Source organism: Phoxinus phoxinus (assembly GCF_949152265.1).
Source record: "Phoxinus phoxinus genome assembly, chromosome: 20".
NCBI classification, from domain to species: domain Eukaryota; kingdom Metazoa; phylum Chordata; class Actinopteri; order Cypriniformes; family Leuciscidae; genus Phoxinus; species Phoxinus phoxinus.
In genome coordinates this window covers 30,307,241-30,321,606 of record NC_136895.1, presented here as the reverse complement: position 1 = coordinate 30,321,606, position 14,366 = coordinate 30,307,241, and the positions used below count along the sequence as shown (strand labels likewise).

Below are 14,366 nucleotides of genomic sequence, written 5' to 3'. Positions count from 1 at the left end.
TAAGTACTTGAACATCTTTATATGTATTTCATGATGAGTCAGTTCACTACTACAGCATTTATGGTCAACTCAAATACACTGTTTGTCATGCTTTTAAATATATTTGTAATGAAGTTGCAATTTAGTACAATTTAAAATCAATATTTTTAATAGACATGAAAATGCACATTTCAAACTTAAATGGTTGTAATTCAAGAATGCTTTGGAATATAGATGTACGACTGGTCTTGTTTTTAAGACATTTGGCAGTGAAATAAATTAAGAAATTTGAACTGAAAAAAAGTTATAGAAGTTTAAGTTTATGAAAATGTACATTGTTACATTTAATTCATATTTTATATAAAATATATATTTTCAAAACCTGGTGGATTCTAAAACTGCAAAAAAATCGAAGGCAAAAATCAAAACGAGTATTTCAAATTTTATTTAGTTTGGGCGCAGTACCACACTTCTCCACTAGTGGACATTGCTGCCCATATAAGGGCGCATCCATCTCCATATGTTGTTTGAGTCTGAACCATTATTTGTACAATTTTCACACAATTTATGAAGTACACATCCTATTCAGAAGTAGTGTTGGAAATTTGGCAGATTTTGAAATGAATTCAACCTCTAAGAAACACAGAAGATCCCGTATGTGCGTTATATCTCGCTGCCACATCACTAATGCTGAATCTATTATTGTTTTCTTTATATTTAAAACATTTTCAGACCTTTTTTTCTAAAAGAATTGAACGGATGCTATCTTTTAAACTCTTGGCATGAAAACAAACTGAGGTTTCTACCATTCTTTCATGATTTTTCATGTTCATCACTATTTCAAAATAAAGGTCTGAACACGCCTGAGGAGTATGAACATATTCTTGTTGCAAATTGATAAATTACGGCTCCTCTGTAATGTATTTTGAAAATCATCACCAAATATGTAAACTAGAGATTGTAAGCTTTCAAATAATAAATAGTTTGTCAAGATTAGTTTAGGTTTAGTGTAGGATATTACTGTTTTAAATATATGGCACTAAAAAAAAATCATGCTTTTGTAAATCAATAATGAAAATTACACTTACCAAGTCAAAGTTATTACATAAACAGTTGAAAATATAACACAACATATTTATTCAATGAAAAGTTATGTCAAAACTACAGTCATATTTTTCAGATGTCGTTAAGATAAAGTTGAAAATCGTACATACTCTGTCATATTTACTAAATTAAGTTGAAATTGTCACATTGATGATATTTACGAGATAAAAAGCCATATTAAGACAAAAAGTTGAACTTTACAAAGTTGTCATTTCTAATGAACCTCGTTTTCAATTCTTTTAAATACATTATAATGTAAATATCTAAATTAATTCCAGTGTCCACATTAACAAAGACATTAATAAATTCTCACACACATCACTAAAAAATAAAGCGCAAAACTCCAGATGAAAAGACACAAGCTGCGGCATAATTAATATTTACTGGATATGATATGAGAGGAACAGTAAGTCATATTAAATATACACTTAAATAGTCATAATTTTGACTTGTAAAATCAGAATTTTCATAATTTTTTCATCTTGTAAATATGACTTGGTATCTCATGACTTACTAAGTAATATTTATAAGATTAAAAAAATCTAAATTGAAATTATGAAAATTATTTGTAGAGATTATGACAGTTGAAATTGACACCGTCATATTTACGAGATAAAAATTAATAATTCTGACAAATCAAAATTATACTGTCATATTTTTAAGACAAAAAGTTGAATTTATGAGATGGAAGTGTAGAAATTGACAAAAAGTTGTAATTTTTCAACCATCTAAATATTTGTATAATAAGGATGTGATTAATTCCTGCATCCATTAACAAATAGACATGAATAAATTCACACATCACTAAAAAATGACCCTCAAAACTCAAAACACACACACACTGTTGCATAATTTATATATTTATTGTAAATGATTTGAGGGAACATTAAGGCAGTTATGTACATACGAGATTATGAGTATAAAATCATCAGTAGAGTCCGAGCAGCAGAGTCTCCAGCGATCATGAGGATCCGCGTCCCATGATGCAACAGTCTCTCACGGGGAACGACTCGTCCTGCTTCTGTGCGTGTGTGTGTGTGTGTGTGATCTCACTCTCAGTGTCCCGAGAACACGATGGGGAAGATCTGGCTGTAGTTCTCCACGAAGTGCACTTCCAGTCCTTCTGTGATGTAGTCGGCCAGATCCGAGAAGTCCTTCCTGTTCTCGGCCGGCAGGATGATGCATGTGACGCCCGCTCGCTTCGCCTGACACACACACACACACACACACACACACAGACCGGGTGTGAACACACAGCTACACTACACACAACATACACAAGGGCTTTATGCACAGCTGCACTACTTCCTGAACTTCAGCCAGCTCCTGTGTTTCCTGTCTGCCATTTTTGGACAAACTGATTAATCCAGGTGTGTCTGATTATTGTTGTTGGTCAAGCACACCTGGATTAATCAGTTTGTCCAAAAATGGCAGACAGGAAACACAGGAGCTGTCTGAAGTTCAGGAAATAGTGCAGCTGTGCATAAAGCCCATCGCATCCAAAATAAAAGTTTGTTTACATAATATATGTGTGTGTGTGTGTACACTGTGTAGGAGTGTTTTGTACATGTAAACACACACACACATGCATGTATATATTTACATATATATCATGTAAACACAAACTATGCGATTAATGGTTTCACGGCCCTAATAAATACAGTAGCAACATTTGAAGTGCATCAAAAAACGTCACGAAGAGTCAAAATTTTGACTTATTTCTGATATACGAGTCATATTTCAGATGAAAAGCCCAAACTATGACACTACTAAACCATAATCATTTTGACTTGTAAGAACAAAAACATGTCAAAACTTTTCTTTAAAAAAAAATACTTTTCATAATTGCAACTTTTTGACTTGATTATTTTGTTCATCTCATAAATATGGCTTGGTATGCCATAATTTTGACTTTTAATCTCAGGACATACTAAGTTATATTTAGAATTAGAAAAAAATCTGTTGAAATGATGAACGTTATATAAAAAATATAACAAAAGTTGACAAGTCAAAATGACTACTTAATATATCTGACTCAGTGTGTCCTGATGTAGCGTTTCCCAGTGCTAACGACGGCACAGCGAGTGAAGGCCATGACACACACACACACACTCACAGCGATGGTCTTCTCCTTGATCCCCCCACCGGCAGTGTCACTCACACACACACACACACACACACACTCACAGCGATGGTCTTCTCCTTGATCCCCCCCACCGGCAGGATCTTCCCGGTCAGGGACACTTCTCCGGTCATGGCCAGGTTCTGGCGGGCCGGGGCGTCGAGAGCCAGAGACAGCAGAGCCGTGATGATGGTGACGCCCGCGCTCGGCCCGTCTTTAGGAGTCGCTCCCTGCACACACACACACACACACACACACACACATACACACACTGTGAAGAAATATGCACGTAGTCTTTCTGAAGAGCGTTTTTTAAGCCCAAAGTGGGCGGAGCCGGCCGTCGCCATCTTAGTTATCTTCGCTCTCTAGTGGCCAGTGGAGGAACTGCAGTGTAATCTCTCAGTGTCACTCAGGAGAGAGACGGGAAGGTGTGTGTGGACCAAACACACACTCTTCAGGACGGACGCTCACCTCGGGCACGTGCAGGTGTATGTGCGACCCCAGCAGGAACTCGTTCTCCGGCTGCGTCTTCATGAGGAACGAGCGGGCGAAGGTGTACGCGATCTTAGCGCTCTCCTTCATGACGTCTCCCAGCTGCCCCGTGAGCTCCAGCGACCCGTCCCGGGGCCCGTCCTTGCCCACCGGATCCCTCGCGCGCCGCAGAGACGTCTCGATGAACAGCGTGGAGCCGCCTGAGCAGAGACAGGGCACGAGAGCGCTTCAAAGCTGAGCAGCAAATTAAGCGCTTAAAGAAGTCCAAATAATGCGCTAATACAAACCGTTAAAATGTATATAGTATTAAAACGGCAAAAAATTTAATTAAATTATAAAATTTATTTAGTTAAAATAAAGCAAACCAAAATAAAAAGCACTAGCTAAATATTTTATCATAAAAATGTAAAATAAATAATTTTAAGATAAAAACAAATAAAGCACCGATTAAACATTAATTAAATTATAAAACAAATTACAAAAGGTTAATGTGTTAAAATGTCAAAAAAAGTACCAACTAAAATTTTATTAAATTATTAAATAAAACAAATCAAAATAAAGCACTAGCTAAAAATTAGATCATAAAAATGTAAAATTAAAAAGAACAAATTTTAGATAAAAACAAATAACAGCACAGATAAAACATGAATTAAATTTATAAATATTAAAAATTACCATAAATAAACGAAAGATTAATGTGTTAAAATGTCAAAATAAAGTACCAACTGAAATTTTTTTTTATTTTATAATGTTAAAATGTAAACTACCGGTAATTAAAATAAAGCACCAACTAAAAATGAATTAATGTATAATAAATTATGTTAAAATAAAGCACTAACTAATTTTTTTTATCATAACTTAACATTAAAATGAATAAATAAGTTAAAATCAAATAAAAAAAGCACCATTAAACAAATTAAATCATAAAAATAAAACATAATAAATAAATAGCTAAAATTATAATTAAACCAGAAAAAAAGAAAGAAAATTGAAATGGTCAATTTCAGTTAAAACGAATTAAAATAAAGTACCAACTAAAATGTAATTCAATTATAAAATAAATAATGCAAACCAAAATAAATCGAAATAAATAATTGTAAGTTAAAATCAAATAAAAATAAAGCACCATTAATATTAAATGATAAAAATTAAAAATTACAATAAGTAAATAATTTAAATAAGTAATTTAAAAATAAAAACAAATAAAAATAAGGCACCAACTAAACGATAAATAAATAATTCAAATAATAAAAACAAAAATGTAAAAATAAACCCATTATTTAAAAATAAAAACAAGTCAAAGCAAAGCACCAACTAAGAATGAATTATGTCATAAAAATGTTCAATTAAAATACATAACTTTAAAAAGAGAATTAAAATAAAGCAAAATCATACAAAATGACATACTAAAAATCAATCTCTAATATGTAAAAAAAAAAAAAAAAAAAAAAAAAACTTACAAAACAGCCCTGCATGTCATGTGACCGTTATCCGGCACAGAGAAGCCTGACACTGAAGGCGAACTGCACTAAGAGGCCGAGGCCGAGCGCTCACCCATTGCGGTCCAGGCCAGGCCCATGACGACTCCCGGCGGCGTGACGTCATACATGCGGTCCACGGTGAAGATGGGCTTCCCCACGAAGTCCTGGAGGTTCTCGGAGGTGACGCTGACGGCCGAGCCCTCGCCGCTGACGATCCGGAACGCCACTTTCCTGAACACCTGCGGCGACACAGAGCTCAGCGGGACGCTTCACACAACAACCCCAATCTGAACACACACTGAACCTCCTGAACCTTCTCCACTTGCTTCTGCAGGTTCCTGACGCCGCTCTCCCGGCAGTACTGTCTGATGAGCACGCTCAGGGCCTCGGGGGTGATCCGGGCCTTCTGCTCGTCCAGCCCGCACAGGGCCCGCAGCTGGGGCACCAGGTATCTCTGTGGCGGACACAAACCAGTACAGCTTCAGGCCAACCTCACAGTCCAGGGGAACCAGCTCTCTGGCTCTCCTCAGCAACATAGCCGGATGCACGGACTATATCAAGATCGTTTAACTGGGGTTTGTCCACTTTGTTGCTGGTTTAAGGTGGTCTACCAACTGATAAACCATATAAAGCAGCTATGACCAGGTAAAACCCATTTACAATCATCTTCAGTGTTGGGGAAAGTTACTTTTAAAAGTAATGCATTACAATATTGCGTTATTCCCTTAAAAAGTAACTAATTGCATTACTTAGTTACTTTTTTAGAAAAGTAATGCGTTTTGTTACTTTTGCGTTACTTTTTGAGGAATATTCACTATTTTTTTGTGCAAGTGAGATGAGTAAATGCTCACATTTAGTCTAGAACTACTAGTTCCTTGAAAAAGTAATCTGATTACGTAACTCAAGTTACTTGTAATGCATTTCCCCAACACTGATCATCTTAAGCTGTTTTTTTGGACAAAAGCTGGGTTTTGTCCACTTTGTTGCTGGTTTAAGGTAGTCTAGCAGGTCAAAACCAGGTCAACCGGTTTATAGTCCAACTGATTAACCATCTAGTTCAGTTATGACCTGGTAGAATCTATGTACTACTGGTTTTAGCTGGGTTTTGTCAACCTTTCTGATGGGCTAAGATGGTCTACCATGTCAAAACCAGGTCAACCAGCGTGTAGTCCAACTGATAAACCATATAAAGCAGTTATGACCAGGTAAAACCCATGTACAATCATCTTAAACTGGTTTTAACTGGATTTTGTCAACTTTATTACTGGTTTAAGGTGGTCTAACAACTGATAAACCATATAAAGCAGTTATGACCAGGTAAAACCCATGTACAATCATCTTAAACTGGTTTTAACTGGATTTTGTCAACTTTGTTACTGGTTAAAGGTGGTCTACCATGTCAAAACCAGATCCACCAGTATGTAGTCCAACCGATAAACCACATAAAGCAGCTATGACCAGGTAAAACCCATGTACAATCATCTTAAACTGGTTTTAGATTTGTCAACTTTGCTGGTTTAAGGTGGTCTACCAGGTCAACCGGTTTGTAGTCCATCTGATAAATCATCTAAAGCAGCTATGACCAGGTAGAAACTATGTACAACTGGTTTTAGCTGGGTTTTGTCAACTTTGTTGCTGGTTTAAGGTGGTTTACCAGGTCAAAACCAGATCCACCATTTTACAATCCAATTGATCAGCTAATGGCCAAATATAATCTGTGCAAAACCAACTTTAGGAGTTATGGCTTGTTAAGCAGCTAATGATCTGGTAGACTCCATGTCCAATCATCCTAAACTGGTTTTACCTGTGTTTTATCAACTTTGTTGCTGGTTTAAGGTGGTCTAGCAGGTCTAAACCAGGTCAACCGGTTTGTAGTCCAACTGATTAACCGTCTAATGCAGCTAATGACCAGGTAGAAACTATGCACAACTGGTTTTAGCTGGGTTTTGTCAACTTCGTTGCTGGTTTAAGGTGGTCTATCCGGTCAAAACCAGATCCACCATTTTACAATCCAATTGATCAGCTAATAATAATAATAATAATTCATTACATAGCGCTTTTCTTGGCACTCAAAGCGCTTTACATAGAAGGGGGTTTAACCCAAACCCTAATGGCCAAGTATAATCTGTGCACAACCATCTTTAGGAGTTATGGCTTGTTAACTACCGATCTTGAACCAGCAAGCTTCCAGTTGGCGGCTGTAAGCTTTACCCATTGTGCCAGACTCAAATTGTCGAGATGATCCCCCAAAAAAACAAAAAACATTGATAATTTTCAGGAAAAGAGACCAGGTGAACGTACCTCCGCGATCGCCAGTTTCTCCTGAGCCACGTAGCCGGATACGTTGATCATTTCCATCCGGTCTCTCAAGGGTTCGGGGATGGTGTCGAGAACATTGGCCGTACAAATGAAGAGCACCTGAAAACACCAATGAGGGAACATTAAAACCAGCGTTTGAGATTAACTGGCTCGTGATTCGACAGCGTTTCCCGCCACAGGTCATTTTTACACGCATTTGGCGGGTGTTCATTTCAAACCCTAAATAAAAACATAGTATTCTTCCAACAACGGTGTAGTTTGGCTAGTTCATGCCTTGGACAGGTCGACGGGCACGTCCAGGTAGTGGTCCAGGAAGTTAGCGTTCTGTTCGGGATCTAACAGCTCCAGTAGCGCAGAAGACGGGTCACCCTGGTAGCCGCGGCCTATCTTATCAACCTGCACAACAGAGACATGAACACAGCAAAGCTAGTCACACACACACGAACAGCGCTAGGATTAGGGTTAGCCAGGGTTCCTACACATACTGTACAAAGACATTTAAGGACTTTAGGCACTTTCTTTCATGGACTACAATCAGAGATCTCACTTATCAAAACAATATCTTTCTTTATTGTCTTTTAAATTCTAAAAAAGGTAAATAAAAAAGAAACAAATAAATGGTACAAATAAAGTGCAGCACATGCAATGACTGTGGAAACTTTAACCATTGAAAGGAAACTATGACAAAGATATCGCTTTCTTTATTCAAACTGATTTATTCTCCATTAATATTATGATTGACCAAAAGAATAAAAGCTGTATCATATACTTGGATATTAATATGAGCAATATCACGTTCATAACCATGAGAAATGCCTCTATATCAGACGGACTGTAGCGTTAATTTAGTTTGAAAAGATTGTTTTATCAATAAAAAAAAAAATAATAATTTCCCATATATTGTATTTCAATAACTCAAGCACTTTTCAAGGGTTTTCCAGAACTTCAATTTCACAAAAATACTTCAAAAAAACCCTGTTTATTGTTCATACCTCATCAATAAGGACCAAAGGGTTTTCAGTCTTAGTTTTCTTCAGGCACTGGATGATCTTTCCAGGCATCGCACCAACATATGTTCTCCTGCAATACACACACACACACACACACACACACACACACACACACACACACACACACACACACACACACACACACACACACACACACACACACACACAAAGAGCTGGAGAAGAAGTGTGGATGCAGGAATACATGCCGTAAGATTGTTCAACACTAATGTCTAACACTAATGTCTAACACTAATGTCTAACACTAATGTCTAACACTAATGTCTAACACTAATGTCTAACACTAATGTCTAACACTAATGTCTAACACTAATGTCTAACACTAATGTCTAACACTAATGTCTAACACTAATGTCTAACACTAATGTCTAACACTAATGTCTAACGCTAATGTCTAACGCTAATGTCTAACGCTAATGTCTAACGCTAATGTCTAACGCTAATGTCTAACGCTAATGTCTAACGCTAATGTCTAACACTAATGTCTAACACTAATGTCTAACACTAATGTCAAACACTAATGTCTAACACTAATGTCTAACACTAATGTCTAACACTAATGTCTAACACTAATGTCTAACACTAATGTCTAACGCTAATGTCTAACGCTAATGTCTAACGCTAATGTCTAACACTAATGTCTAACACTAATGTCTAACACTAATGTCTAACGCTAATGTCTAACGCTAATGTCTAACGCTAATGTCTAACGCTAATGTCTAACGCTAATGTCTAACACTAATGTCTAACACTAATGTCTAACACTAATGTCTAACACTAATGTCTAACACTAATGTCTAACACTAATGTCTAACACTAATGTCTAACACTAATGTCTAACACTAATGTCTAACACTAATGTCTAACACTAATGTCTAACACTAATGTCTAACACTAATGTCTAACACTAATGTCTAACACTAATGTCTAACACTAATGTCAAACACTAATGTCAAACACTAATGTCTAACACTAATGTCTAACACTAATGTCTAACACTAATGTCTAACACTAATGTCTAACACTAATGTCTAACACTAATGTCTAACACTAATGTCTAACACTAATGTCTAACACTAATGTCTAACACTAATGTCTAACACTAATGTCTAACACTAATGTCTAACACTAATGTCTAACACTAATGTCTAACACTAATGTCTAACACTAATGTCTAACACTAATGTCTAACACTAATGTCTAACACTAATGTCTAACACTAATGTCTAACACTAATGTCTAACACTAATGTCTAACACTAATGTCTAACACTAATGTCTAACACTAATGTCTAACACTAATGTCTAACGCTAATGTCTAACACTAATGTCTAACACTAATGTCAAACACTAATGTCTAACACTAATGTCTAACACTAATGTCTAACACTAATGTCTAACACTAATGTCTAACACTAATGTCTAACACTAATGTCTAACACTAATGTCTAACACTAATGTCTAACACTAATGTCTAACGCTAATGTCTAACGCTAATGTCTAACACTAATGTCTAACACTAATGTCAAACACTAATGTCTAACACTAATGTCTAACACTAATGTCTAACACTAATGTCTAACACTAATGTCTAACACTAATGTCTAACACTAATGTCTAACACTAATGTCTAACACTAATGTCTAACACTAATGTCTAACACTAATGTCTAACACTAATGTCTAACACTAATGTCTAACACTAATGTCTAATGTCTAACACTAATGTCTAACACTAATGTCTAACACTAATGTCTAACGCTAATGTGTAGAATACAGAATACTGGACACTTGTAAGAGAAAAAAAATTGTTTATTTAGTCACCGATTATCTTATTGTCATGTGGTTTTTCAATCCTTTGGTAATGTGTGTATATATGTATATTTGTTTTGTTTATATAGCAGTGAGGTTTATTGTATTTGCTCTGTCTATAGTCTGTGAATTGACTTGATTTGAACTGACTTGAATTTAATTTAATTTATTTGACTTGAATTTAATTTATTTGAATTGACGAATTGATTTGAATTGACTTGATTTGAATTGACTTGATTTGACTTGACTTGAAATTAATTAAATTGAATTAATTTGACTTTAATTGAATTGACTTGAAATTATTTGACATGACTGCTGGTGGGCGTGGCCTCTCAGATGTGCGGTACGCATCACTCACCTGTGGCCTTTAATCTCCGCCACATCCGTCATTCCTCCCACGCTAAAGCGGAAGTATTCGCGATTGAGCGCTTTGGCGATGGAGCGGGCGATACTGGTCTTGCCGACTCCAGGAGGTCCGTAGAAACACAAGATCTTCCCCTGTGTGCTGCCCTTCAGCTGGCTCACAGCGATGAACTCCTGCAGGAATCACACCAGGATTAATGGGGTTTGTGAGAGAGCAAAGATTGAGGCGCTTGTGCTTGATCTTTACCAGAATGCGTTTCTTGACGTCATCCATTCCGTAGTGGTCCTCCTCCAACACCTCTTTGGCCCGGACCAGCTCCAGGTTCTCCACACTGTTGGTTCCCCACGGCATGGAGGTCAGCCAATCTAAGTAGTTACGGGTGACACTGGGGATTTAAAAAAGGATCAAAGTTTGAATTAGCGCCATGCCATTTTATGGAGGTCAAACTACTTCGTGGAACATGGCGGATGGTTTGCTGCTGGACTTAGATGGTTTACCATGTCGAAACCAGTTTGAAATCCATGTACAATCATCTTAAGCTGGTTTTAGCCAACCTTGTTGCTGGTTTAAGGTGGTCTAGCAGGTCAAAAACAGGTTCACCAGCTTGTAGTCCATCTGGTAAACCATTTAAAGCAGCTTATGACCAGCTAGAGACTATGTACAACTGGTTTTAGCTTCTTGGGCATTTTAATGGATATTAAAGGATTAGTTCACTTCAGAATTAAAATTTCCTGATAATCCATTCACCCCCACGTCATCCAAGAATTTCACGTCTTTCTTCCTTCAGTCGAAAAGTAATTAAGGTTTTTGAGGAAAAATGTATAACATTTATATACTTTTTAACCACAGATACTCGTCTTTCACTAGCTCTGCGATGCGACACGCATTACATTGAAAGGTCACGCGTGATCCGGTTCAGAAATGTAGAGTAGGGTAAAAAAAAAAAAACAAGTCTGTTTTTCCGCCTACGTCACGCTTGACCTTTTTAAACGTGATTACGTAATGTGTGTCGCATCACAGCGAGTGCCAGATGAGCATTTGTGGTTAAAAGTATATAAATGTTTATTTTGTTTTATAAAATGGCCGCTGGTTTGTCTAGATGAGACTCTTATTCCTCGGCTGGGATCGTGTCGAGACTTTGAAGCTGCACTGAAACTCACATCTGGACCTTCGACCCGTTGGACCATTGAAGTCACTATATGGAGAAACATCCTGGAACGTGTTCCTCAAAAACCTTCATTTCTTTTCGACTGAAGAAAGAAAGACATGAACATCTCGGATGACGTGCGGGAGAGTAAATTATCAGGAGATTTGAATTCTGAAGTGAACTGCTCCTTTAAGAAGAAACGGTATAGTATTCATAGACTACACTTGTTTATAACAATGATGCAGTCCTTACTTGAACTCTGAGGAGTGGTTATCTAACAGCCCCAGTTTGTTCAGCTCCTCGTTGATGACCTCCATGATGTGCTGAGGCACGGTGCGATCCTTCAGCCTCTCCCTGAACTTCTCCTCAATGGCGTCTTTGTCCTCCTTCTCCAGGCCGAGCTCCTTCTTGATGATCTTCAGCTGCTCCTGGAGGAGGTACTTCCTGTGCGTCTGCTTGATCTTCTCCTCCACCTGAGCATCCAAACCAGCAGGCCAACGTAAGCGACGGGAAACCCCCGATGAATAAGCAACAGTGTGTCACAAATAGGGTTAGGGTTGGGTATTTTAAATGGAGTGGTATAATGCCCTTTTCACAAGATGTAAAATAAGTCTCTGATGTCCCCAGAGTGTGTGTGTGAAGTTTCAGCTCAAAATACCCCACAGATGTTTTTATATCGCATGTTAAAATTGTCACTTTTTGAGCGTAAGCAAAAACAGACGTTTTGTGTCTGTCCCTTTAAATGCAAATGAGCTGCTGCTCCCGGCATAGGGGGCGGAGCCTCAAGAGCTCGTGTCGCATTGAAATTTTTAAAAACGTTTAGCCTTTTATGTTCAAACCGGAGTCAGACAAAGATGGAGAGACTCAAGAAGAAGTGACATGTAGAAGAACAGGACATTTCTGAATGGTTAGTTGATGAACTTATGTAGCTTATGTGTAGTTATCTTCTAGTCATATTCTGTCATGATAATCTATAAATCGAGTTCCCGGGGGCGGGGTTTATGTAAATTTTAGGGTTGGTGATGTTCACTAAAGAAAACACACACGAGGAACGTTTTTCCTGTGTTTTAGAAATACCATAGAAGAACAACTAGCCTAATCAATTTCAAGCATTATTAAAGACAAGTAAACACTCGGTAATTAAAAAAAGAACAAATAAAAAATTAGCAATCGCAACAAATAGACACAACTGAACAAATACACGATTGAAATAAACAGTGTTTTAAGATTTTCAGGTTCAGAAACTGTAAACTAATGTAAAATAACACTGCACTTTATAAATAAAATATACATTATAAATATAGTTATAAAAGTTATTCAGTCAAGAACGAGTGAATTTTCTCTTGTTTGATTAGTGTTACTATAGAGACGGCTGCAGGAATATTAATTAGGCTGCTGTCACTTTAAGAGTTTCCCAATATAGTTACACACGCCTTTAGTCGTCTCGCGCTTGAATGGTTTAAAGTCATATTGAGATGCTCACAAAGAAATCGGAAATTGTAATTTCATAACAAGTATCTGATTCCTGACCTCAAGTATTTTGATATTGTCGATTCCCAACCCTAGTCAGGAGCGTGTGCTCACCTCTCTCCCGAGACGCTGCTGTAGTTTACTCAGCTCGTACTCCTTCTTCAGCAGAGAAAGTGCTTTGTAGAGTCGTTTGGGAATCTGTAAGGACAGTTCTCCTGTTAGACACACATTGACGCTCTGAGACTCTGAGGTTTGGGGGTCGTAGACGTACGTTTGTTTCCTCCAGGACGTCCTGCAGCTCGTGCGAGTCGGCCCCGGTCAGCGCCGCCCCCATGTCGCTCAGGTAAATGGGGTTATCCACTACTCTCTGCCCAGCCTGCATCATCTGGAGCACAGACTCTCTAGCAAACACACACACAGATGAACACACTGATATCCCTCAGCATGCGCTTTTAAACCGCCTCTCTCACCTGTACAGAGGATTCAGAGCGATGATGTCACGTATGGTCTTGACGATCTCAGCCGTCAGGGCCTGATGTAAAACACAACGTATGCCGTGATTCTGACACGCTTTGGATAAATGCATTAATGTGCTGGAAAATGCTTAGCATACTGGACCAAGGTTATTATCGTATCTAAAACCATTAATAAAATGTGCTACTCGAAAAAATTATAAAAATAAAAGTCGATTTAAATAGAATAAAATTAAGATACTTCTAATTTTTTAAAGCTGAAGTACTAAGTTATTGTTAGAATTTTGTTTTTGTAATCAGGCTCTCAAAAATTATATAAAAACTTAGATTTAGATTTATCGGCCAATATATCGGTTATCGGCTTTCAAATATAAGGACTTATCGGCTTTCAAATATAAGGAATTATCGTTATCGGTTATCGGCTTTCAAATATAAGGAATTATCGGTTATCGGCTTTCAAATATAAAGAATTATCGGTTATCGGCTTTCAAATATTAAGAATTATCGGTTATCGGCTTTCAAATATAAAGAATTATCGGTTATCGGCTTTCAAATATAAGGAATTATCGGTTATCGG

The 14,366-nt window shown here is 37.3% G+C and overlaps 1 protein-coding gene across 1 annotated transcript in view; it reads right to left on the bottom strand.

Annotated features, from left to right (window-relative positions):
* Positions 1-1,094: 1,094 nt before the first annotated feature.
* lonp1 (lon peptidase 1, mitochondrial) overlaps positions 1,095-14,366 on the bottom strand; it is a 16,975-nt gene continuing 3,703 nt past the window's right edge. The window contains exons 5-18 of the mRNA XM_079592931.1: positions 13,787-13,848; positions 13,588-13,717; positions 13,431-13,514; positions 12,099-12,319; positions 10,946-11,084; positions 10,694-10,872; positions 8,490-8,577; positions 7,771-7,893; positions 7,480-7,596; positions 5,492-5,632; positions 5,252-5,417; positions 3,677-3,897; positions 3,271-3,435; positions 1,095-2,288 (exon numbers count right to left, since the gene is read on the bottom strand). Coding sequence (XP_079449057.1) covers positions 2,139-2,288; positions 3,271-3,435; positions 3,677-3,897; positions 5,252-5,417; positions 5,492-5,632; positions 7,480-7,596; positions 7,771-7,893; positions 8,490-8,577; positions 10,694-10,872; positions 10,946-11,084; positions 12,099-12,319; positions 13,431-13,514; positions 13,588-13,717; positions 13,787-13,848 — 1,986 coding nt within the window. The 3' untranslated portion in view covers positions 1,095-2,138. The remainder of the gene's footprint in view (positions 2,289-3,270; positions 3,436-3,676; positions 3,898-5,251; positions 5,418-5,491; positions 5,633-7,479; positions 7,597-7,770; positions 7,894-8,489; positions 8,578-10,693; positions 10,873-10,945; positions 11,085-12,098; positions 12,320-13,430; positions 13,515-13,587; positions 13,718-13,786; positions 13,849-14,366) is intronic.